The sequence below is a fragment of the Stomoxys calcitrans genome, chromosome 5, assembly GCF_963082655.1.
Source record: "Stomoxys calcitrans chromosome 5, idStoCalc2.1, whole genome shotgun sequence".
Lineage (NCBI taxonomy): Eukaryota > Metazoa > Arthropoda > Insecta > Diptera > Muscidae > Stomoxys > Stomoxys calcitrans.
This window is the reverse complement of record NC_081556.1, coordinates 27,970,861-27,998,019: the sequence shown is the minus strand read 5'-3', so window position 1 is coordinate 27,998,019 and position 27,159 is coordinate 27,970,861. Positions and strand designations below refer to the sequence as shown.

The following is a 27,159-nucleotide window of genomic DNA, read 5'->3' as shown; positions in this document are numbered from 1 at the left end:
GATCAATATTTCGAGGTGTTACAAACGGAATGACTAGATTAGTATACCCCCATCCTATGGTGGTGGGTATAAAAAGTTGCATATTATCTCACGATAGCGCATCGTCTTTGAAGAAGTACGGTCCAATGATGCCACCAGCCCATAAACCGCATCAAACTGTGACTTTTTCTGGATGCATTGAAAGCTCTTGCAATGGTTCTAGGCTGATCTTCACTTCAAAATCGACAATTCTGCTTATTTACGTACTTAGTCAGCCAATAATGAGCATTGTTGGTGAACACAATGAAGAACGCGATGAACTCTCTTAACAGAGCACGCATTTTGATAATAAAATTCAATAATTTGCAGGCGTTGTTCGCTTGTAAGATGAATTATGGTTAAATTAGAGACCAAACTGAAGATGTTTGACAGTGAAACAAAACACGAAACGTGCATGAGCTGTTTAAGCCGGAGTTGCCAAAAAGATAATAGGTAAAAAATCACCATTTAAAACGGTAAATTTGAATGCCTAATTGTTTGGTTTGGTTTTAATAGGGGTCTTTTGCTGATATCCTTTAATATTGGTTAAGAATTTCAAATCCAAAAATTTGGTATATTGATGTTAATTAAGACTTTCATTGTAAACTTACCTACCTAACGGTCTCAAAAGGTTTGTGCTTCTCTAATGACCTTAGATAACCTTAATGTAGTCTAAGGCCTTTATAATGACTCTCGTTTTTTTTTTCTTTTGGGTTACTAAATGGGTTAAAGAGTTTTAAATTAAGGTTATAAAAATCTAGACAAGAAAAACTGTTTTTTTTATTTTTTATTTATTTTTATACTTTACGCAATATGCTATAAGTTAAGTAATTAAAGCAATATAATAAATTTTTTTGTAAATATGTATTGTCGTTTTAACTATTGAGAGCTGTTTCACTAAGCTGTGTGACGGGCTATGAGAAAGTATGGTAGTAAGCCAATAATAGTTAGAAATAGCATAAAATGAACAATTATCTTAATCTAAGCATTTTTTATAAAAATATTTTTTAACATACAAAACTTCAATTGCATATTTCATGACTAATACTAAATTTTAAGAATTATTCTTATCCTAGTAATCAGTGGTATCACACACATTCACAGCATTGATTCAAAATAATTATAGCCTAAATTATTTCATCTTAACATAATCTCCAAACTTAAATGGTTTAGTCAAAGTGCTAGTATAGGCTGGAATTTGTTTTTGTCTGAAAATAAAAATAAAAAAAAATATATCCAATTAGTTTTTGTAATTTTTTTTTAATATATCAAGTACAAGCGTGCTAAGTGCGGCTGGCCGAATCTTGGTAACCCACCACCATGGGTTCTGCTAAAAATTTATACAAACTAAATTTAGTTGAAGGGCATAATTTTATTCTACATACCAAACTTCTGTCAAACCAGAAATAAAAATAAAGCTGCTAGGAACCAAATAAGAGCGGTTTATAAAAGAGCTATATCAGATTATAGTCCGAATTGGACCGTACTTGTCCAAATCAGTACACAACAGAACATCGTATGCAAAATTTCAGCTAAATCGGACAAAACTTGCGGCTTGTAAGCGCTCGGAAGATCGGTTTATATGGGAGCCATATCAGGTTATAGACTGATTTTAATCGTACTTGGTACAGTTGTTGTAAGTTATAACAGAACACTACATGCGAAGTTTCAGCCAAATCGGATAAAAATTGCGGCTTGTAAGGGCTCAAGAAATCAAATCGGGAAATCGGTTTATATACTGACTAGACTGATTTGGATCGTACTTGGTACAGTTGCTGGAAGTCATAACAGAATATCGCATGCAAAATTCCAGCCAAGTCGGACGAAACTTGCATCTTGTAAGCGTAGAAGAAGTCAAATCGGAAGATCGCTTTATATGGGAGCCATATCAGGTTATGAACCGATTTGGATGGTACTTGGTACAGAATTGTGGTTTTCAGGCGCTCAAGAAGTCAAATCGAGAAATCGGTTTATATGGGAGCTATATGAGGTTATAGTCTTATTTGGACCATACTGGGCACAGTTGTTGAAAGTCATAGCAGAACATTGCATGCAAAATTTCAGCCAAATCGGACAAAAATTGTGGCTTGTAAGGGCTCAAAAGTCAAATCGAGAGATCGGTTTATATGGGAGCTATATCAGTTTATAGACCGATTTGAACCGTACTTGGAACATTTGCTGGAAGTTATAACAGAACACTATGTGCAAAATTTTAGCCAAATCAGAAAAAAATTGTGGCTTCCAGAGGCTCAAAAAGACAATTTGGGAAATCGGTATATATTCCAGGGGCTCTAGAAGTGAAATCGGGATATCGGTTTATATGGGATTGAATCAGGTTATGGACCAATTTAGACCATACTTGGAACAGTTGTAGGAAGTCATAACAGAACACTATGTGCAAAATTTTAGTCAAATCAGACAAAAATTGTGGCTTCCAGCGGCTCAAAAAGACAAATCGGGAAATCGGTTTTTATGCGAGGTATATCAGGTTATAGACTAATTTGGACCTTACTGGACACAGTTGTTGAAAGTCATAACAAAACACTACATGCGAAGTTTCAGCCCATTCGGATAAAACTTGCGGCTTGTAAAAGCTCAAGAATTAAAATCGGAAGATCTGGAGCTATATCAGGTTATACACCGATTTGGATCGTACGTGGAATAGTTTTTTGAAGTCATAACAGAAAACCGCATGCAAAATTTCAGCCAAATCGGACAAAACTTGCGGCTTTTAAGGGCTCAAGAAATCAAATCAGAAGATCAGTTTTGAACGTCGAAACGATCAAGAATATATATACTTTACTAGCTGGACAGTGCCCGCTCCGCTGCGCCTTCTTTCACTCTCTTATTTTATCTGAGCCCAATACTAATACTGGTAGGAAATAAGTGCTGTTTTGGGGTGTGGTACGGCCTTTCAGATATTTCGCCTCAATGTAGATATCGTTTTCGTTCTCTACTCCCAAATACCTTTCATTTGAGCCTTTTATTGCTGTGGTCGGTAAATATATCCGGTATATGGGTATTTTTTGGGGTGAAGTGGACGGATTCGTGATCTAGTCTCAAATACATTTCATTTGAACCTCGACGAGCCCCGACGCTAAGACCCAAAAACAGACCCATATTGTCGCGATATACATATCCTGCTGAACGGCAGGACGGCTGGACGTGACCCAGATTCTTGAATCCTTATATCAACATTAGATTCGATAGATTCCCCTCAGACACCAAGGGATACATTTTTATGTCAGATTTGTACTCTACTTTTAAATACATTTCAATTGATACTCATATTGCCCAAAGCGGTGAAAGAGTCCTGTTGGGGGTAGGGGACCCCCCGAACACTTTGGGCGAAATTTGTATATCAAGTTCGTATTGTCCATATTGGACATGTTTACCATATTGTCCCAATCAGTAAACATGTCCTCCCGGTGGGTTTTGGGATGGGTCGTTCCCCCAGGTTATTGGACCCACATATTTTATACCAATTTCGTGTTTTTGGGGTATCATAAGGTGGCATACAAAATTTCGCTTAAATCGGTGCACGTATCTCCGAGATCTGGCTTTTTTGAAATTGGGGTATCAAAAAATAGGATATCATATAATGTAGTACCCTATTTTCACCAGGTGCCCCAACTCTACCATCTATGAAAATTTCATAAAAATCGGTTCAGCCGTTTTTGAGCCTATACGGAATAGACAAACAAACTAACAAACAAATAAACAAAGCGCAACAATTTAATTTTTATATAATAGATGGGGTCTTAGACGAATATTTCGAGATGTTACAAACGGACTGGCTAGATTAGTATACCCCCATGCTATGGTGATGGGTATACAAATTCAAAAAATTCGCTCGATTTTAAAAGCCTTACTCATTCGGCAATTTGTTTTCTTACAGAAAATCTAATTTGTGTAAATTTTCAGCAGAATACATGCAAGTGGGTACCCAAAAATTGATTGCGGACGAATTTATCACGTTTTTATTTAGACAAGTACAATAAAAGTTGAACATATTCTCTTCTCTTAGAAGTACACATTAAGCATATTGCTATTGATTGACTGAGTTTTGAATACTTACTGTGATTGTTGTTTAACAATTTGTGTTACCGTCTCCATGATATCTTTAATGTTTTTTTGACTTCCATACATTTTAAGATTTTTACACAAAGCCTGTATGAAAATAGAACCCTTTTCGGAGCGATATGCTACAAATCCTAGATAGAACATATAAAAAAAAACTATAAGAAAAACTTTTTAATGATATGTGTGTCACTTACCTTCAAATGTACTGTAACATTTAAGAATTTCATTCGCATTGCCTGGTGGTGAAACGCAAGTAGCATCCCTATAATAGCCAGTACTTTCCATGTCACCTTTACACGCTTGAACGAAAAACATTTTAGGCTTATCATTCAGTGTGGAATTTCGCAGTATGGGAAAGAGTACATGATCATCTATGGAATAGTGACCATCCTTGGCAGAAATCGCTTCGTAACGGTTACCATGGCTTAATATCACAATAACCAGACACGCATGCTCGCTAAAGTCTTTGGCTTGAACTGTAAAATATAAAAAAATTTGTTATTATTTGCATGTAATTGTTTATATTTTGATGGCTAGGGACAAAAAAAAACTTTAAAACAAAATTTTATTATTTTTATACCGTCCACCATTGGATGGGGGTACAGTCGAAACTGCATAACAGTAATAAGCTTGAGTGAAGAATCCCGCTTTAGTGAAAAATCCCGTCTTAGTGAAAAACCCCGTTTTAATAAAAAATCCCTCGTTAGTGAAAAATCTCGCCTAAGTGAAAAATCCCGTTTTAGTGAAAAATCCCGCTTTAGTGAAAAATCAAACTTAAGTGAAATTTGATAGAAATAACCTTTAATTCTTCAGTGTTATTAAATGAAATTGAGTTCGCTTAAGCGAAAATCGCTTAACTGAAAATACCGCTAAACTGAAATAGTTTTTACACCCCTTTCTTTTTTTCTTTTTTTTTATATAAAACTGAAAAAAAAGTTATTTCGTTGGAAACTATCTGGAATTTTCAAAATTCGACTTCCATTCCCTAATACATATTTTGATATATTGGTTATTATTGCCTTTACTTTTAAAGATTTCTACTGAGCATTGTTGCACTTTTCAACCCCAGTTATTTCATATATTGCATATATGCTTATATCACTTAACTGGATACTTATTCCACTTATCCGAACTACGCTTAAGTGAAAATTATGGATAAGTGAAACCAAATCGATGTGTTTTAAGCGTTTCACTTATACGGTTTCGACGTTTACTAATTTCGTCATTCCGTTTGTAACACCTCGAAATAACGATCTGAGACCCTATATAGTATATACAGTTTTGATGATCTTGACATTCTAAGTCTGTCCGTCTGTTGAAATCACGATAGCGATAGTCGAACGCCTAAAGGCCAAAACCGAATGAGCGTGTTAAGCAGCATTGCGTTGAGAAATGCAACTCTACAACGAATACCTCCAAAGCAACGCGCAAAAGTTAAAGAATTTTGAACTTTGATGGCTGAAATCGAGCGTTCGGCCGGGTCGAATCTTGATAACCCACCACCATGAATTCTGCTAAAAATTTATGCAAACTAAATTTAGTTGAAGGACATAATTTTATTTTACATACCAAACTTTTAAAACAAACTGTCAAACCAGCAAAAATTTAAGCTTCTAGAACTGGTTTATATGGGAGCTATATGAGGTTATAGACCAATTTGAACCGTACTTGGCACAGTTGTTGGAAGTCATAACAGAACACTATGTGCAAAATTTCAGCCAAATAGGACAAAATTGCGGCTTCCAGGGGCTCAAGAAGTCCAATCGGGAGGTCGGTTTGTATGGGAGCTATATCAGGTTATAGACCGATTTGGACCGTACTCGGCATAGTTGTTGGGATACATAACAGAACACCGCATGCTGTGCCATGTACGGTCTAAATCGGTCGAGAACATGATATAGCTCCCATATTAACTGATCTCCCGATTTGACTTCTTGAGCACTTCCAAGCCACGATTTTTATCCGATTTGGCTGAAATTTTGCATATAGTGTTCTGTTATGATTCTCAACAACTGTCCAAATCGGTCTATAACCAGATATATCTCCCATATTTTAGCAGAATCCATGGTGGTGGGTTTCCAAGATACGGCCCGGCCGAACTTAGCATGCTTTTACTTGTTTGAAATTTGTTTGCAGAGTTGAATTTTTTAACGCAACGCTTCTTAACGCGCCCATTATGTTTTGGCCTTAAAGCTAGTCACTTGAAATTTTGAGTAGATACTTCTTATTGAGAAGGTAGGCTAGAGATTTCAGATAGGTCATATCGGTTCTGATTTGGATATAGCTCCCATATAAAGTGGTCCTTCGACTTGACTTCTTAAGCGTCTAGTAGCTGTAATTCTTATCCGATTGGGCTGAAATTTTGCAGGTATTGTTTTGTTAAGACTTCCAAGGATCGTGTCAAGTTTGGTCCAAGTCGGTCCATAACCTAATATAGCTCCCATATAAACCGGTTGTCCGATTTTACTTCTAAAGCCTCTAGAGGGCGTTATTATTCTCCGATTTAGCTGAAATTTTTGTTTTCTAGAGATCGTAATTATTCTTCGTTTCAGCTGGCATTTTTTTTATAGGTCGTAATTATTCTCCGATTTAGCTGGAATTTTGACTTATAGTCATGGCAAGTATGGTTCATTATGACTTTTAACATTCGTAACAAGTATGGCCTGAACCGGTGTATAACCTGATATAGCTCCCATATAAGCCCATTTCCTGATATGACATCTGTGCCTCTAGAGGTGGCAAATTCCACCCAATTTGACTAAAATTTTGCACCTACAATTTTGCTATGACTTACAATTTTTGTTTTCTAGAGATCGTAATTGTTCTTCGATTTAGCTGGCATTTTTTTATACTTCCTATTAATGTAGGTCGGTTGGGAATAAATGGGCCACATGGGTCCATGTTTTGATATAACTCCCATATAAACTGATCTCCCGATGGTATTTCTTGAGCCTCTAGAGAACGCAATTCTTATCCGATTTGGCTAAAAGTTTGTACTATGACGTTTTCTATGACATTCAACAGATGTGCCAGGTCTGGTGTGAATCGGTTCAAAACCTGATATAGCTCCCATATAAACCGATCACCCGATTATACTTCTTGAGCCTCTGGAGGGCTTAATTCTTACCCGATTTGGCTGAAATTTTGCACAGTGACTTCTTCTATGTACTCCAACACTAAGCAAGTATGACTTAAATCGGTCTAAAACCTGATATAGCTGCCATAAAACCCATCTCGGCTCCTGACTTCTTACGCCTCTAGAGGGCGCAATTCTTACCCGATTTGGCTGAAATTTTGCATAGTGACTTCTTCTATATACTGTACAATATACATGCTAAGTATGACTTAAATCTGAAGGTGATATAGCTGCCATACAAAACCGATCTCGGATCCTGATTTCTTGCGCTTCTAGAGGGCGTAGTTCTCATCCGATTTGGCTGAAATTTTGCATAGTGACTTCTCGTACGACCTCCAACATGGGTGACATATATGATCTGAATCGGTGCACAACCTGATATGATAAGATCTCCTGATTTTATTTTCTAAGCCCCAATATAGCATTTGTGTCCGCGAACCATAATTGGGCTTTACTGTTAACTAAAGCCTATGGGCCCAACACTGCTCTACATCCTTCAATAATTGAGATATTGAGCTAACGTTTTGCATAGATCCGTATTTCGTAATTCGCAAGTTAAGTTCTTTAATGCGCCAAATCGGATCATATAGACCGATATTCTGATTTAGGATCTTGAGCTCATAACAGGCGCATTTATTATCCAATTTCTAGGAAATTTTGAACAGTGAGTTGTACCTGGGCTCCCGATATCCGAGCCGATTATGGGGCAATATTTACATATAGCTGCCATTAGCGAAACTAGCCCAGCCTCTGGAGGGTGCTTAGCCCACCCCCAGAGGCCTTTCTACGCTTATGGCGGCCATATACAGCGGTCAAAAAAAGTATTCATCATTAGCAAAATTGATAATAAATTCACGTATTTTGGGTAATTGAAGAAAATTTAAAGTAAACAAATAATGCAGTTTTATGCAATAGTTTATTTTTCGTAATATGTTTTAAAATAAATTCAAAAAATAAATTTAATTTGTCAAAATGGGTCGTAAGCAAAACGAGGTTTCTGATGAGGTAAAAGTTTTGATAATAAAACACCACAGGGATGGTTTAACTCAAAAAACTATCAGTGAAATATTAAATAGACCACGATCTACTATACAATCCATCATCAGAAAGTGGACAGAAACGAAAACTGTTGACAATAAACCAAGATCTGGTCGACCAAAAGCACTTTCAGTTGGAGATGTGCGTTGGCTAGTGCGGCAAGTTCAGAAAACTCCGAAGACAAATGCGACCATTCTTCGTAAAAACACTATGGAATATTTAGGGAAGGAAGTTACTACACAAACAATTCGAAATACACTCAAAAGGCATAGTTACAGAGGAAGAACTGCACGTAAGAAGCCCTTTATAAATAAAATAAACCGAGTGAAAAGGCTAAACTTCGCAAAAATTTATGTAAAACAGCCCGAATCATTTTGGAAAACAGTCATTTTTGCAGACGAGAGCAAGTTTAATCTTTTTGGGTGCGATGGAAAGGTCATAGTGTACAGAAAACCAAATACAGAGCTTGAAGAACGAAACACAGTTGCTACTGTAAAACATGGTGGAGGTGGTTTAATGGTTTGGGGGTGTATGGCGGCTTCAGGAGCGGGAAATCTTGAAATTATTAATGGAGTAATGGATCATAAGTATTACATTGACATTTTAAAGAGGAATTTAAAAGATAGTGCTGTAAAACTTGGGCTTGGTAATAACTTTCAATATTATCAAGATAATGACCCCAAACATTCTGCTTTAAATACCAAGATGTGGATGCTGTATAACTGCCCCAAAGTCATTAAAACTCCTCCTCAAAGTCCCGACTTGAACCCAATTGAACATCTTTGGGAACATCTCGAACGCAAATTGAGAACGCGCAATTTTTCGAGCAAGAGTCAAATGCAACAGGTGATAATGAAGGAATGGACTAATATAGACCAAAATATAACCGCTAAATTAGTCCAATCGATGTCAAACCGTTTAAAAGAAGTTATAAGACGCGGTGGTCGAATAACAAAGTATTAATTTTTTTAAATTATGTTATTTATTTTTTTGTTTTTTTGCAATGATGAATACTTTTTTTGTTTAATTTTTTGTGTTCAGCTTTAAAATGGCCCTTTTTGTTCCAATAAATACTATTTTTTTCTTTAAAAACAATGAAATTGTGTACATATATATCACACAAGCACTACTGCATCATTAGTTTAATATGTTTTTATTCCAATTGTCTTTTGTAGACTTATTAAAAAAAAAACATTGAATGATGAATACTTTTTTTGACCGCTGTAGACCGATTTGCGGATTTAGGGTCTTAAGCCAATAAAAGCCGCATTTTTTGCACGATTTCGCTGAAATTTGGAACAGTGGGTTGGACAAGGCCTCTCGTCATCCGAAATGAGTACAGTCCACATTTAAATATAGCTGCCATATAGACCGATCTGCGGATTTAGGGTCCGATTTCGCTGAAATTTGAAACAGTGAGTTGTTTTAAGCCTCCCAACATTCCGACTCAAATATGGTTCAGATCGCACTATATTTAGATATAGCACTATGTTTAATTTGGAACAGTGAGTTGGACAAGGCCTCTCGTCATCCGAAATGAGTACAGTCCACATTTAAATATAGCTGCCATATAGACCGATCTGTCGGTTGAGGGACTTAAGCTCACAAAAGCTGAATTTATTGCCCGATTGCGCCGAAATTTAAGCAGTGAGTTGTAGTAAGACACTCACTGCTTATTACACGGATATTTGAACGTAGTATGGTCCATATTTCAATATAGTTGCCATATAGACCGATCTGCCAGTTGAGGGTCTGAAGCTCATAAAAGCTGCATTTATAATCTGCTTTCGATGAAATTAGAAACAGTTGTTTAAAACCTCCAGACATCCGACTCAAATATGGTTAAGATCAGACCATATTCAGATATAGTTGCCCTATAGACCGATCTGCCGGTTGAGGGCCCTAAGCCCATTAAAGCTGCATTTGCTATTCGATTTCGCTGATATTTGAAACAGTGAATTGTTTTAAGCCTTCCGTCGTCACACCTAAAGATGGTACAGATTGGACAATATTTAGATATAGCTGTCATGTAGACCGATCTGCCGATTGAGGGTCTTAAGCCCATGAAAGCCGTAAATATTATCCGATTTCGATAAAATTTTAAATAGTAAGTTCTTTTAAGCCCTTTGAGCCTTCAGACAATATTCACATATAGCTGACAAATAGACCGATCTTAAGCCCAAAAAAATCGCAATTATTATCCGATGTCGTTGAAATTTGAAATAGTGAGCTGATTAAAACCTAGCGATATCCGAATGAAATATGATAGGTCTTTATTCAGATATAGCTGCCATTTAGACCTATCTGCCGATTAAGGGTCTGGGTCCGACCAGCATATGGTCCTGATCAGACTATATTTAGATATGACCGCCATATAGACCGATCTTCCAATTTAGGGTCTTAATCCCATAAAAAACGGATGTTTTACCTGATTTCGCTAAAGCTGTGACTTGTATAAGAGTTCTTGAGTACTGAATCAAATATGATCCAAACAGCCCCCTTTTGCATATTACTATTAATGTGGTAGTGGAGTTGTTATAAAAGAGGATGGTTAACTTATCCATGGTGGTTAAGTTATCCAAAGTTCAGCACAGGTGAACTTAACACGTTTTTACTTGTTTTTTTTATTTATTTATTATTTGGTATCATTTTTTTTTCGGTCAGTTTAAGAAAAACTCGTTTGCTGATATCATTTGAAACATGTTGTACTATAATATAATCTCAAATTGTTTGAGGAGCAGCAACAAAAAAAATCTATAATATTGGGTTGTCCAAAAAGTAATTGCGGATTTTTCATATAGTCGGCGTTGACAAATTTTTTCACAGCTTGTGACTCTGTAATTGCATTCTTTCTTCTGTCAGTTATCAGCTGTTACTTTTAGCTTGCTTTAGAAAAAAAGTGTAAAAAAGAATATATGATTAAAGTTCATTCTAAGTTTTATTAAAAATGCATTTACTTTCTTTTAAAAAATCCGCAATTACTTTTTGGGCAACGAAATTTCAGCCAAATCGGACAAAAATTGCAGCTTGTAAGGATTCAAGAAGTCAAATCGAGAGATCGGTTTAAATGGGAGCTATATCAGGTTAAAAACAGATTTTAACCCTATTTGGCACATTTATTGGAATTCATAACAAAACACTACATGCAAAATTTCAGCCAAATTGTACAAAACTTACGGCTTGTAAGGACTCAAGGAGTCTTATCGTGAGATCGGTTTATATGGGAACTATATGAGTTTATAGAACGATTTGGGCGGTATTTGGTACAGTTGTTGCAAGTCATAATAGAACCTTATGTTCAAAATGTCAGCTGAATTAGACAAAACTGAGGCCTGTAAGGGCTCATGAAGTCTAATCGGGAGATCGGCTTATATGGGAGCTATTTGGTTGCCCAAAAAGTAATTGCGGATTTTTCATTAGTCGGCGTTGACAAATTTTTTTTTCACGCTTGTGACTCTGTAATTGCATTCTTTCTTCTGTCAGTTATCAGCTGTTACTTTTAGCTTGCTTTAGAAAAAAAGTGTAAAAAAAGTATATTTGATTAAAGTTCATTCAAAGTTTTATGAAAATGCATTTACTTTCTTTTAAAAAATCCGCAATTACTTTTTGGGCAACCCAATAATCAGGTTATAGGCCCATTTGAAGCGTACTTGACACAGTTGTTGAAAGTTAAAATAAAACAAAAAAAATTACGGCTTGTAAGGGCTCCAGAAGTCTAATCCGGAGATCGGTTATAGACCGATTTGGAGCGTATTCGGCGCAATTGTTGGAAGTCATAAAAGAACATTAAGTGTAAAATGTTAGCCAGAAATTGCGGCTTCCAGGGGCTCAAGAAGTCAAATCGAAAGATCGATTTATATGGGAGCTATGTCTAAATCTGAACCGATGTGGCCCAATTGCAATCCCTAACGACCTGCATCAATAGTAAGTATCTGTGCAAAATTTCAAGCCGCTAACTTTACGTATTCAACCGCTATCGTGATTTCGACAGATGGCAAAATCGACTCAGAACGGTGAGCCGATCCAAAATATGTACACTTTATGGGGTCCTAGATCAATATTTCGATTACGTTTGCAACAATATTTCCTAGATCAATATTGTTACATACGAAATGACTTGATTAGTATACCCCCATCCTACGGTGGTGGATATAAAAATCAAACTATAACACTCGAAGGTGTTTCCCCCACTATGGTGAAATAAATGTGGCTTTCTTTATCAATTTTGTTATCATTTTCCAAGAAAATTGGCAAAAACAAACTGTTGTTGTTATTCTTATGCTGGTGAACAGACAAACTCACTAATGCCATGTCATTTGAATGTAGGTATAAATCAAGCAAATAAAATCCCTTCATATGAATAATACAGTCTTGGAAGGTTTGGCTGTACACAATTTTTGTTATTTTTTTTTGTTGGGTTTTTTGAGGATATTTTCCAGCTTTCGTTAATTGCTTCTATAATTTTAGCCATTTTTTCATACTCGAACATTTTCACCACTTCCAAAGAATTTTGTCAAAATAATTACTTCTAAAGTTTTAATGGTCAAACAGTTCCCCTTTAAAATGGTGTTGGCTTGGCCGAGTGATTTCTTTTCTTTTTTTTTTGCACAAAAATAGAAACCTAAATATGCCACAAAGCACTGTGGGAGAAAATCGAAAAAAAATAGTAAAATTTTGCCGTGTGATAACGGGTTAAGATATCTCTTTGAAATTTGAAATAATTAGAGCTGAGGCCCTAGATTGTCCGGGCGCCTTTTGGCAGGCCCCTAAAGTTGGCCACCACGGTATTTGGAAAAATTGTTCGGGCTGCCAAATCTTCATTTATGGTCTGATTTGCAAAATTTGTTTTACTGGATGGTGCTCAAAAATCCCTACAAAAACGTCCGCTTGAGGTCTACAATATCTCCACTGGTTTCGGGAATAATCGACTTTAATTTCTTTATGCAATTTTGACCGAGATCTGCTTCGTGTTTTACAATTTGCAAAGGCAATTGTGGTTCGATTTTCATTTTTATACCCACCACCGAAGGATGGGGGTATATTCATTTTGTCATTCCGTTTGCAACACATCGAAATATCCATTTCCGACCCTATAAAGTATATATATTCTTGATCAGCGTAAAAATCTAAGACGATTTAGACATGTCCGTCCGTCTGTCCGTCTGTCTGTTGAAATCACGCTACAGTCTTTAAAAATTGAGATATTGAGCTGAAATTTTGCACAGATTCTTTTTTTGTCCATAAGCAGGTTAAGTTCGAAGATGGGCTATATCGGACTATATCTTGATATAGCCCCCATATAGACCGATCCGCCGATTTAGGGTCTTAGGCCCATAAAAGCCACATTTATTATCCGATTTTGCTGAAATTTGGGACAGTGAGTTGCGTTGGGCCCTTCGACATCCTTCGTCAATTTGGCTCAGATCGGTCCAAATTTGGATATAGCTGCCATATAGACCGATCCTCAGGTTTAGGGTCTTAGGCCCATAAAAGCCACATTTTATATCCGATTTTGATGAAATTTGGCACAGTGAGTTGTGTTAGGCCCTTCAACATTCTTCGTCAATTTGGCCCAGATCGGTCCCGATTTGGATATAGCTGCCATATAGATCGATCCTCCGATTAATGGTCTTAGGCCCATAAAAGCCACATTTATTATCCGATTTTGCTGAAATTTGGGACAGTGAGTTGGGTTGAGCCCTTCTACATCCTTCGTCAATTTGGTCCAGATCGGTCCAAATTTGGATATAGCTGTCATATAGACCGATCCTCCGATTTATGGTCTTAGGCCCATAAAAGCCACATTTATTATCCGATTTTGCTGAAATTTGGGACAGTGAAGTTGCGTTGAGCCCTTCGACATCCTTCGTCAATTTGGCCCAGATCGGTCCAAATTTGGATATAGCTGCCATATAGACAGATCCTCCGATTAATGGTCTTAGGCCCATAAAAGCCACATTTATTATCCGATTTTGCTGAAATTTCCGACAATTTTTTCGACATCCTTCGTCAATTTGGCCCAGATCGGTCCAGATTTGGATATAACTGCCATATAGACCGGTCTCTCGGTTGAACAATGACTTGTACTTATAAGCATTTGGTCTAAATCGGATGATATCTATAGAGCTGCTATGGGGCATAAGGTATGCATTTTTCACTGGATTTTGGCAAAATGTGGTTCACATATATACCCGAGGTGGTGGGTATCCAAAGTTCGGCCCGACCGAACTTAACGCCTTATTACTTGTTATGCATGATTTGGTGACAAAATGTACAAATCGGGCGATCGGTTTATATGGGAGTTTATCAGGTTATAGACCGATTTGGGCCGTACTTGGCACAGTTGTTGGAAGTCATAAAAGAACATTAAGTGCAAAATTTCAACCAAATCGAACAAAAATTGCGGATTCCAGGGGCTCAAGAAGTCAAATCGGGAGATCGGCTTATGATCGTTTTATTATAGACAGATTTGGACCGTACTTGACACAGATGTTGGAAATTATAAAAAAACACTAACTGCAAATTTCAGCCAAATTGGACAAAAATTGCGGTTTTTAAAGGCTCAGGAAGTCAAATCGGGCGATCGGTTTAAATGGGAGCTATATTAGGTTAAAGACTGATTTTAACCGTACTTGGCATAGTTGTTGAAAGTCAAAAAATAACAGCAAGTGCAAAATTTCAACCAAATCGGACAAAAATTGCGGTTTGTAAAGGATCAGGAAGTCAAATCGGGCGATCGGTTTATATGGGAGCTATACCAGGTTGTAGACCGGTTTTGACTGTACTTTGACTTTCAACAACTGTACACAGTTGTTGAAAGTCAAAGCATAACACCGCATGCAAAATTTCAGCCAAATCGGACAAAAATCGTGGCTTCCAGGGGCTCAAGAAGTCAAATCAGGAGATCGGTTTATATGGGAGCTATATCAGGTTATAGACCGATTTGGACCGTACTGGGCGCAGTTTACATGCGGATTTCAGCCATACATGCGGTTTATAAAGGCTCAGGAAGTCAAATCGTGAGATCGGTTTATATGGGAGCTATACCAGGTTATAGACCGGCTTTATTCGTTTTTTTTTTTCAATTTTTTTTTCAATTTTTCAATCTGTCTAAGAAAATTGCAGTTTTTTCCGTATTTTTCAATATCGGACCTTAAGTGAAGATTTGGCAGCCGGAATAATTTGTGTACCCTACGCCACTACTGTGGTACAGGGTATTTTAACTAAGTGCATTTGTTTGTAACACCCGGAAGGAAGAGAGATAGATCCATTGATAAGCACATCGATCGACTCAGAATCAGTTTCTGATTCGATTTCTGTCTGTCCATATTAATTTGTGTACAAAGTACAGGTCGCAATTTTCAACCGATCATCTTCAAATTTGGTACAGGTATGTTTTTCGGCCTAGAGACGAAGCCTATTGAAATTGCAAAAAATCGGTTCAGATTTGGATATAGCTCCCATGTATATGTTCGTCCGATTTGCAGTAGTAATGCAATAAAATGGTCATTTGTTAACCGATTTTCTCAATATTTGGCAGGAAGGATATTCTCTTGACTCTCGACATTACTGGTGAATTTCATTGAAATCGGTTCAGATTTAGATATAGCTCTCATATAAATATGTCTCCCGATTTTCACTCCTAGAGTCACTGCAAGCGCATTTGTTGACCAATCTTGCCATAACTTTGTACAACGCTTTCCTCGACAACTGCCCCAAAATCTGAGAAGTTTGCTTTAAATCGGTTCAGGTTTAGATATAGCTCCCATATATATGTTGGTCCGATTTTGAGAAATTTTGCAATAAAGTGCTCATTTGTTAACCGATTCTCTCGTAATTTGGCAGGAAGGATTTTCTTATGACTCTCGACATTACTGAAACCGATTCAGATTTAGATAAAGCTGCCATGTGTGTATATCGCCCGATTTTCACCCCAAGAGCCACTGCAAACGCATTTTTTGACCAATCTTGCCAAAATTTTGCCCTTCTTTGTTGGCTCGAAATACCGGGGTGACCAACTTTAGGGGCCTGCCAAAAGGCGCCCGGACAATCTAGGGCCTTGAAATTTTGCACATTTTAACACCTCAGCTTTAACGATTTCAAATTTCAAAGAGATATCTCACACGGCATATTTTTTACTACTTTTTTTTCAATTTTCTCCCACTGTGCAATGCTCTTATCTTAAATACATATACAAATCATGCATGAATGGCTATACTCGTATATGTATACACATATACCTATTTATGCGTGAATAAATATACCTACCTACATGTAGGAAATGTTAGAAACAAACACTTTAAATATGCTAACATTTGTAGATGTGATAGCAAAACAACAATTTGTCATGCGAATTCATTATATCAAGAAATGCTCAAACTGGAATTGCTCAAAGGGGCAATTGTTATCAGCATTGAGAAGAAATCGGTGTTGAATAAATAGATAAGGTTTCAATTTCATTAAGAAACATTTGTTTTTGCCTAGGGAAACTGCTGAAAATATACTTGATATCTAAAATTAATGAGGCAAGATTTCATATAATCCAAATTATTATGCCCTCAATAGCCGAGTGAGCAAATTTAATGAATCACTCGGTTTATAACATATCGAAATATTTATGGGCAACAACACATAACCGTTCATGGATTCCTTTGCCCTCGGGCATAGGTACAACGAACAGTCGCACATGTATAGTGTAAGCAACATCGTGTGGCTTCGTTCGGTCGAGGCATTGTTGTTATTTTACATAGCTATTTCACTTGAATGACCGATCTGGTTTTGCTGCCACTAATGAATGTTTTATAGGTGATTTTTTAGCTATTATCTTTTTGGCAGCACGGCTTTAAACAGCTGACGCACGTGTCGAGTTTTGTTTCACTGTCAAACATCTTCAGTTTGGTCTAGAATTTAATCATGAATCGTCTTACAAACGAACTACGCTTGAATTTTACTACCAAAATAAGTGTTCTGTTAAGAAAATTCAGCGACGAAGTCTATTTTTGGCTCAATGGTTAAGTAAGCAGAATTGTCGATTTTGGATTGAAGAAGCATTGCAAATGCTACCAATGCAACCAGAAAAAGTCACAGTTTGGTGCGGTTTATAAGCTGGTGGCATCATTGGACCGTACTTCTTCGTAGATGATGCGAATCGTAACTTAACTTTGAATGCTGAGCGCTATCGTGAGATGATATCCAACTCCCAAAATCCAAGAGCTTGACTTGCAGGACATGTGATTTCAACAAGACGATGCCACATGCCACACAGCATTCGTAACAATGAACTTCTTGAGAAGCGAGTTCGGTGAACATTTTATTTCACGTTCGGGACCGGTCAGTTGGCCTTCTTGAACGTGCGATTTAACGGCTTTAGACTATTTTTTTGTGGGGCTATGTTAAAGCTCATATCTATGCAGATAAGCCCGCTTCAATTGACGCATTGGAAGATAACATTGAAATATTTATTAGCGAGATACCGGCCGAAATATTGGAAAGAGTATGCCAAAATTTAATTTGAGGCGCAGTCACGGTCAACATTTGCATGAAATAGTCTTCAAACATTAAATTATATGGACCGTACTATCGATTCAAATAAAGATTTCATGCATTTTTCTAAATTTGATGTGTTTCTTTTGAAAAACTTTCCTATAGCTCTTAAAAAACGCCCTTTACAAATATAATTTAGCATTTCAATTAAGTTAGAGAGCCCATCGTCGGCTATCTCCAATCTCATTAAAGACGAACCATATTTTCACTGACCCGGTTGATAAGGCTAACCTGCTGGCTGACATGTTTGTGGGAAATACTTCCCTGCCGGAAAGCGATCAACCACTCCCCGTTATTGAAGACGTCTCTAGTTCTATGCCTCAGATATATTTTCGAACACGATATATTTTCGAACACAAAGTGTTCTTGCAGATCTCGACGTAAATAAATCCCCGGGCCCGGATGGCATATCGTCATTTGTTTTATGCAAGTGTTCTTTAACGTTCCCTCGTCCTTTACGCAACCTTTTCAACCTTGCTTTCCCGGCGCGTTGGAAGATTGCGAACGTGCGGCCTATCCCCAAGAAGAGTGAGGCAACCGACCCTGCGAATTACCAACCAATAGCGTTATGCTCTGCGCTTTCCAAGATTATGGAGATGGAGCATGATGATGATGAGTCCAATGGTCTTCTTAGCTACCGACAACATGGGTTCCGCAGAAATCGCTCCACGGGTGACCTGTTGGCATTACTGTCTGAACGTTGGAGTCGCTCTATTCACCAGTTCGGTGAGAGGAAGGTTGTGGCTCTGGATATCTACCAGGCATTTGATAGGGTATGGCACTCCTTTCAAAGCTTGTCTTTTTTGGTGTCTGTAATAACTTCGCTCGATTTATATCGAGTTTTCTCAGAGATCGCTGTATAAGAGTTGTTGTAGGTGGGTTCTCATATGACGAATATAGATTGACCGTAGGAGTACCATAAGGCTCTGTTCTTTCTCCCTCTCGTTTTCTTATTTTCATTGACGATCTACTTGGTCTGACTTCTACCTCCGTCATTCATTTATATTCGGCCATAGGCCGAGTCTTCGAGAGATTGAAGACAGGAGGCGGGAGGAGGAGATTGCCAGGAATTGATGGCAATTTCTGAGTGGGGTCGAATGAATAGAGTAGATTTTAATGCACGCAAAACGCTGTGCTGTTTATTGTCCCACAAACGATTCACTGACACTTTACAATTCTCAATATCTAGCGACGGTGTAGATATCAAGCAGTCAGAGGCTCTTGATGTTCTGGGCATGAAGATTCAATGTGATGTCCGTTGGTCAAAACATGTATTCGAAGTGTCGAAAGAAGCATTCAAGTGCTTGGGCTTTCTTAAGCGGTATGAGAAAAATTTCACTCCCTCCGATCTTCTTAATATGCTTGACCGTGTGCAGAGGCGGGCGTCGGTGTTGATTGGAGATGGTAGGGTATCCAACTCTATTGTTTTCCTTGAACATCGTCGAAATGTGGCGTTGTGTGCCGTTGTTCTATCGATACTTCCACGGTGTATGTTCTTCGGAAATCATTCTTCTGATTCTTGACTTGAGGTTGTTTGTCAGAAATACAAGATTTTCTAGAAAGGTGCAACGGCGTGTAATCGATTGACCAACTGATCGAACCATGCCCTACCGAGAGAATTCTTTTTTCGCAAGGACGTTTCGTATGTGGAATCGACTTCCGGCGGATGTTTTTACGACATCCAGAAATTCCAAGCTAGTGTCAATAAACACTACTCCCTCTTTCCCCCCTCCTATCTTTAACTATCCTCTCCAACGCAACGCATATAGTGGACATCTCTTGCGTGTTGGGAAACCTGAAAAAAATAAATAAAATCTTCCCTCCTTCCTATATAAATCTACACAGCTAGTTTGATGAAATATCATATCAGAACATCAACTGCAAAATTTGAGCCAACTCGGAAAGGAATTGCTTTGTCCAGTTTGCCGAAAGAGATGTTTGAAAACTCATCCTCACACATATCGCCAGATGGCCCTTGCTTGGGTTGGACCTACGAGTCTGAATGTTCACCCAGAGTAGTTTCACATCTCCATGTTTTTGAGGAAGAAGAAGGTGTGTCAATTTAAGCAGCTAATTTGCCTCAACTAAAGCTTTCTAAGTTCGGCAGGGCCAAAACTTATATACCCTCCACCAAGGATCGCATTTGTCAAGTTCTTTGCCCAGTATCTCTTTATAGGCCAACAAAAGGATAACGGATAACAATTGCAATGTTATTGGAGCTATATGTGGTTATGTTGGAGACCCTAATAGATGCCATTGAGCAATATTTCAGCCAAATCGCATAGAACTACGCCCTCTAGATAGAGCTGGTACACCATCGATAATCGGAACAATCAATATTTCAAATCGGATAAGAATTACGCCCTCTTGAGGCTTAAGCGTAAAATCTGAAGATCGGTTTATATGGGAGCTATATCAGGTTATGGACCAATTAAGACCATATTTGACACGTATGTTAGAGGTCATAGAAAAAGTCACTATGAAAATTATCAGCCAAATCGGATAAGAATTAAGCCCACTAGAGGCTCAAAAAGTAAAATCGGGAGATCGGTTTATATAGGAGCTATATCAGGTTTTAAACCGATTTAAACCATACTTGACACGTATGTTAGAGGTCATAGAAAAAGTCACGGTGCAAATTAACAGCGAAATCGGTTAAGAATTCGGCCTTTAGAGGCTCAAGAAATATAATCGCGAGATCGTTTTATATGGGAGCTATATCAGGTAATGTACCGATTCCGACCATATTTGACACGTATGTTGGAGGTCATAGAAAATGTCACTGTGCAGATTAACAGCCAAATTTATTAAGAATTGCGCCATCTAGAGGCTTAAGAAGTATGATCGTGAAACCGGTTTATATGGGAGCTATACCACATTATAGACCGATTCAGACCTTATTTGTCACACATGCTATAAGTCAGAAAAAAAGTCATTGTGAAAAATTTAGGTAAAATCGGATAAGAATTACGCCCTCTAGAGGCTCAAAAAGTAAAATCATGAGATCGGTTTATATGGGAGCTATATCAGGCTTTAAACCGATTTAAGCCATACTTGGAACGTATGTTAGAGTTTCAGAAAAATTCACAATGCAAAATTTCAGCCAAATCGGATAAGAATTACACCTTCTAGAGGCTCAAGAAGTACAGTCGGAAAATCGGTTTATATGGGAGCTATATCTAAATATGAACCGTTATGGCCCATTTACATTCCCAACTGACCTACACTAATAGGAAGTATTTATGCAAAATTTCAAGCGCCTAGCTTTTCTTCTTCGAAAGTAGGCGTGCTTTCCACAGACGAATAGAAGGACGGACATGACTAGATCGACCTAAAATGTCATGCCGATCAAAAATATATATACTTTATGGGTTCTAAGACCAATATAGTTCCTATGGTTCAGTCCAGAAACTTGATCCGAGTCGTTCATGGCTCCTGAATTAAGGCAATAGGAAGGTTGCCATTGCTGATTTTGTACATCGGAGTGTGTGTAGCTGCCTCCCTCCGGTGGAGATTAATCTGGATGACCTCAAAAATTGGTCCTCCAGTAAATGGGCATCTTGGAAGTGGGTGTTGGTCTCATCGTCGGGTCTTTATGGTTGAGTCTCCCGTCACTGCACTGCCTGATGTTTCAATATCAGGATCATGGCTGTGGAGTCTAGCCCCCGACTTCGATTTCGGGTCGTAGTCGGAGAGCGGTTCGGAGTCGAGGCAAACATGCTCAACTCCGGCAAACATGCTCAACTGTTCGTCGAGGCAAACATGCTCAACTGTTCGTTAGGCTGTACTGCCTGATGTTCCAATATTAGGATCTTTGGTTATCCTGGCCTACCAAATCTAGAGTAAATGGGCTTCTTGGATCATTATCCAATCCCAAGAAGCCCATTTACTCAAGATTTGGAAGGCCAGGATAACCAAAGATCCTAATATTGGAACATCAGGCAGTACAGCCTAACGAACAGGGACCCGACGATGGAATCATTACCAACTTTCTCCAGATACGATTAGACTAGGATAGACAACTATCCTAATCAGGGTTGCGGATTCGACCGGAGTCGAGTTTTTGAAGTCGGACTATTGGCTCCCTGTTCGTTGTGTTTCCTGTCACCGATGCATAGCTGTATTAGAAATATTTTTGTCGCACCTTTTCAACGCCTCCACACTCGCCATCGCATTTACAAGGTTCAGTAGCTCAATCAATGACACATACGGGAAACTGGTAAACGTTTTGCTAGGTATAAACGTGCTGCCCTTTTTTACTTCGCCTTTTCTCTTCCCGGTATTTCATTGTCTCCGGGTATATTAGTCACTGCTATGCCACGAGCCTGTTGGACTTTAATCCTGACAAATGAATTAAGGATGAAGACACAACACACTGTTGCTATAACTTTACTATCCTAGAATACAAGGCCTTCGACGTAGCCATACGGTCCACACAATCCTTTCGTTGGTGTTAGAACACATCTCGTGGTTTGAATTGCGGCTATTCATATGGCATATATCTCTGGCGGAAAAACCGCCCAACAATTTCAGCTATATTCTGATGAGGTGTGCACGTGAGTTATGTGTTGAGTGAGTGAAATCATCTTCACGGCACTAATCAAGACTCACGTGAAAATAGCGACTCACGAGATACTGAAGACTCCCGAGAAAATCAGAACTTGAATGAGTGAAATCATCCTCACGGCACTAATCACGACTCACAAGAAAATCACAACTCACGAGAAAATCACGACTCACGAGACACTCACATCTCACGAGATACTCAAGACTCCCGAGAAAATCAGGACTTGAGTGAGTGAAATCATCCTCACGGCACTAACCACGACCCACGAGAAAATCACAACTCACGAGAAAATCACGACTCACGAGACACTCACATCTCACGAGATACTCACGACTCCCGAGAAAATCAGGACTCGCGAAAAACTGGCAAGACACGGTTAAACAAAAATTTCTTGTGAGCGTGCGTGAACATCAGTCGTGCGTTAGTAACATTTTTTATCGTTAGCATGAGTGGAAAATCACTCACAGGCACATCTCTAATACTTGTTGTTGTTGTAGCAGTGTGTTGTACACTGAGGCGACAGCCCTTGCCGATGGAGAACTCCATCGGGTCAATCCGGTACGTACAACTGGCTGCCATGGGATTGATCTCTAATACTGATATCAAGTGCGTCACAGTAATCATCCAACCGTGTAAAGACCGAGGTATCATTGTCCTTAAACACAGTACCCTTAAGATGTTAACTTGAATTGGTTTCATAGCCAAATGGACTGAAAACTTTTACAGCCTTTAGTTTGCATCTAGAAGGGAACTGTGGCCGAACCCGTTCTCGTTCACCATCCGAGCTCTTTCAGCCCCTGTGCGCAACGTTGACGGCGCAGTTCCGTATATAGATCTCAATGTGCTGCATATTCAGTATAGGGTTTTTATAGGGTTTGGGGTGGGCCCATTGAGACTCAGTCGCAAAACAGTAAACTCATCAGTTCATTTGTATAAACACCAAATTTGGGATCAAGTAAGTGGGGGAACGTCCCACCCCAAAACCTCACAACGGCAATATATACCGATCCGGGCAATATGAGACTCAAATGCGTTATAATAACAATGTCATAATGTAATTAATCATTTTCTAATTCATTGTTTTCAAACAATCTTATCTGTGATACTAAAGTGATAACGCACAGTGGGATAAAATCGAAAAAAATGAGTAAAAAACATGCGATATGAGAACGGACAGAGATAACTTTTAAATGGTTAGAGCTGAGGTATTGTCGAGATCATGTTCAAAATTTCAAGGCCCTAGGTGGTCCGATTGCCTCTTGTCAGGGCATATCGAAAAATTGTTCGGGCTACCAAAATTCGGAAAGTTTTTGAAAAACAAAATGGAAAAACTTCTCGACTCAAAACGCCAAGCTCAGATCCCCCATTCGGGCTTATTTGATTTTTATACCCACCACCGAGGGATGGGTCTATATTCATTCCGTTTGTAACACATCGAATTATCCATTTCCGACCCTATAAAGTACATACATTCTTGATCAGCGTAAAAATCTAAGACGATCTAGCAATGTCCGTGCGTCCGTCTGTTGAAATCACACTACAGTCTTTAGAAATAGAGATATTGAGCTGAAACTTTGCACAGAGACTTTTTGTACATGGGCAGGTTAAGTTCAAGATGGGCTATATCAGACAAATATCTTGATATAGCCCCCATATTGACCGATCCGCCGATTTAGGGCCTTAGGCCCATAAAAGCCACATTTATTATCCTATTTAGCTGAAATTTGGGACAGTGAGTTGTATAAGGCCAGTCGACATTCTACCTTACTTTGGGCCAGATCGGTCCAGATTTGGATATAGCTACCATATTGACCGATCTCTCGATTTAGAGTCTTGGGCACATAAAAGGCGCATTTATTGTCAGATTTCGCCGAAATTTGGGACAGTGAGTTACGTTAGGGTCTTCGACAACTTTCTGCAATTTGGCCCAAATCGGTTCAGATTTGAATATAGCTGCCATATAGACCGATCTCTCGATTTAAGACTTGGGCCCATAAAAGGCACTTTTATAATCCGATTTTGCTGAAAAATTACACAGTGACTGATGTTAGGTTTTTCGACATCCGTGTCGTATATGGTTCAGATCGGTCTATATTTGGATATGGATTTGGATACCAAAAAGACCAATATTTTGTACTACAAAATTTAACAATGACTTGTACTTATTAGACTACTCAATGTCCGTGTCAAATTTGGTCCAAATCGGACCATATTTTGATGAAGCTGCTATGGGGGCTTAAATTGTGCATTTTTCATCGGATTATGACGAAAGGTGGTTTACATATATACCCGAAGTGGTGGGTATCCAAAGTTCGGCCCGGTCGAACTTAACGCCTTTTTACTTGTTGATTTTTTAAATACACTTGTATCTCTAATCTTTTTTTCCTAAAATTTGTTGAAAATCAGACCACAAATTACAATTTGGCAGCCCGAACAATTTTTTGACCAACATATGGTCTTGAAAATTTGCACAAAGAATTTTCTCTATCCGTTCTTAAATGACATATTTTTTCTAGTTATTTTTTTATTCTATCCCACTGTGTGACGTTTGAGATGGTAACTCACTTCTCACACGCAGTCTAGGCCAACATATGTTATTGTTATAAACTACAGTAGGCCAGACAAATTTCTAGACATAAAACAGTGTGCTACTCACTTTTTTCAACAGTCTTTCTGATTTTATCCACTTTGGCATTCTCAATGAGGGCTACTTTCATTTGGAAATGCTCAAAAGTGTCCACCAAAGCTTTGACATCTTCCGAGCTACCTATGCGCTCCTCAGCGTTATCAAAGATGACATGGTTGAAGATGTAGGCATATCCAGGCTTTGCCGATGGTTTAGACTTAGATGTGGGCATGGAAGACGCTGTTGACGTGAAACTGGGTCGTGGGGAAGTTGGAAAAGTCTTAGTGGTGACGCTGGTAATAGGCTCGGGTTTACTGTCAATTGAGCCCCAGGAACTAAATAATGACCCTGGTTTGTTGGATGTATTGTTGCCACTGCTGTTGGTGGTCGTGGTGGCTTTGGGTTGGCTTGTCAAGTTAAACGAAGAGATCGGTTTGGTTGTAGTAGGAAGGGTTGAATTTGAGTTAGTACCCGGTTTATAGTTAGTGATGAACGCTGATTTAGTTGTAGCGGTGTTAGTGGTTTTCGGGGTTAAGCTAGTCACCTGACTTATTTGTCTTTGGTTATAGGGAGAGGTGTATGTGCTAGCGGAAGTGGCGGAAGTAGCGGTGTTAGTGGTTTTCGGGGTTAAGCTAGTCACCTGACTTATTTGTCTTTGGTTATAGGGAGAGGTGTATGTGCTAGCGGAAGTGGTGGTGGTTAAGGGTCTAAGAGTAGGGGTCACTGTTTTGGTCGTTGTCGCTGTTGTCTTTGAAGCTGGCAATGCTTCCAAACCTAAAAGCCCACCACCCATGTTTGAAAATTTTGATTTGTCTTCACTCATTAAATTTTTACTTAGCGGCGAATTGGGAGTAGACAATGTAAAGTTTTTCGCATCGAATTTCACCTTATGCTCTTCCACATGTTGTGTAATGGTGCGTCCATTTTTCTCCGATACTGTGGTGGTTTGTGTTTTTACCAATGTTGGTGTTATCGCTGGTTTAGATCCATCAGCTCCACTGCCGCCGCCGGTTTTTGTGCCGGGTTGTGAGTCATAATTGAAGATATTACGCGATATGGGCGAAGCACTGCTCTTGAATTTCGGCGTACTTTTGCTGCTTATATTATTAATGGAGTTACGTTGAGATGACAATGCCAAAGCTGGCAAATTGCTGGAACGATTACGTCGGAGGGGTACATTCGATGTTGTCGTTGTGGAGGTGAAAGTTTTTGTTTCGGGCTTTTTGTTCAGATGCATTGAACGCAACATCTCCTCGAGTTCTTGAGATGTGGGAGTGCGTCGTGTGGTGATTTCCGTTATGCGGGCCGTTTGCCGGGAAGTCACCGTTTGCTTGGTCGTTTGATAAGTAACGGTTTGGGCATTGCTATTGAAAATGGTGGCGTTTTGTGTGGTGGTATTGGTGGTTTCCGCCTGAGCGGAAGTAGTCTTGACCGAAGTGCGGGGATCTTGTCTCACCAAAGCATTGCTCACATCACTTCCATCCTTCTTTTTCGATCCATACAAGGTCCAATTCATTGTCGCTTAGATTTACGTTGTTGTGGTTTTCCAACAACGTATAGCGTATAGCAAAAAAACAAAGGCCCAATAAAAGAAAAACAAATCTGCGCTTAAACCACTATTGAATGTTAAAATTTAAACCAATTGATTTTGATTCACTTAACAGTCAGTCGGTTTTTTTTTCTTTGTTTTTTTTTTTTTATTTATTTCTTGTTTGTACGCGATCGTTTAACTCCGTTGATGTCTTGCGAAATACTAAATGTCTGAGAAATTCTTTGTCACCCATGCGAACGTTTTACTAAGTAATACCACCTTTCAGCCAAAGAGCGAGCACCAGTCGCATGGCAAGAGGGCTCATAGCTCTGATAAAGAAAAAAGGCAGTGAATAAAAAAAGGGGAATATAAACAGAGTTGCCATTCACACAAGTGTTGTTATTATACCCTTCACCATAGGATGGGGCTATACTAATTTCATCCATTCTGTTTGTAACACCTCGAAATATGCCTCTAAGACCCCATAAAGTATATATAATCTTGATCGCCATGACATTTTAAGTCGATCTAGCCATGTCTGTCCGTCTGTCCAGCTGTCGAAAGCACAATGACTTTTGAAGGAGTAAAGCCAGGCGCTTAAAAAACTACTTTTTATT

The 27,159-nt window shown here is 38.6% G+C and overlaps 1 protein-coding gene across 1 annotated transcript; it reads right to left on the bottom strand.

Moving 5' to 3' along the window:
• Positions 1-816: 816 nt before the first annotated feature.
• On the bottom strand, positions 817-26,763 carry LOC106085635 (cell death protein 3). Its single transcript, XM_013249953.2, has 4 exons — positions 25,042-26,763; positions 4,296-4,577; positions 4,097-4,232; positions 817-1,226 (listed from the first exon to the last, which is right to left on the bottom strand). Exons 1-4 carry the CDS (start codon positions 26,525-26,527, stop codon positions 1,151-1,153), a joined length of 1,980 nt encoding a protein of 659 aa, XP_013105407.2. The 5' UTR covers positions 26,528-26,763; the 3' UTR covers positions 817-1,150.
• Between the last annotated feature and the right edge of the window lie 396 nt (positions 26,764-27,159).

What these genes read in the sequence shown, in the direction of transcription:
- LOC106085635 (XM_013249953.2), bottom strand. Translation starts at nt 26,527, where the DNA reads ATGAATTGGACCTTGTATGGATCGAAAAAGAAGGATGGAAGTGATGTG. An exon ending in CAGAAAGACTGTTGAAAAAA is followed by an intron (nt 4,578 to 25,041) that starts GTGAGTAGCACA and finishes TATATTTTACAG; the next exon opens with TTCAAGCCAAAGACTTTAGC. An exon ending in ATTGTTAAACAACAATCACA is followed by an intron (nt 1,227 to 4,096) that starts GTAAGTATTCAA and finishes TTTTATTTTCAG; the next exon opens with ACAAAAACAAATTCCAGCCT.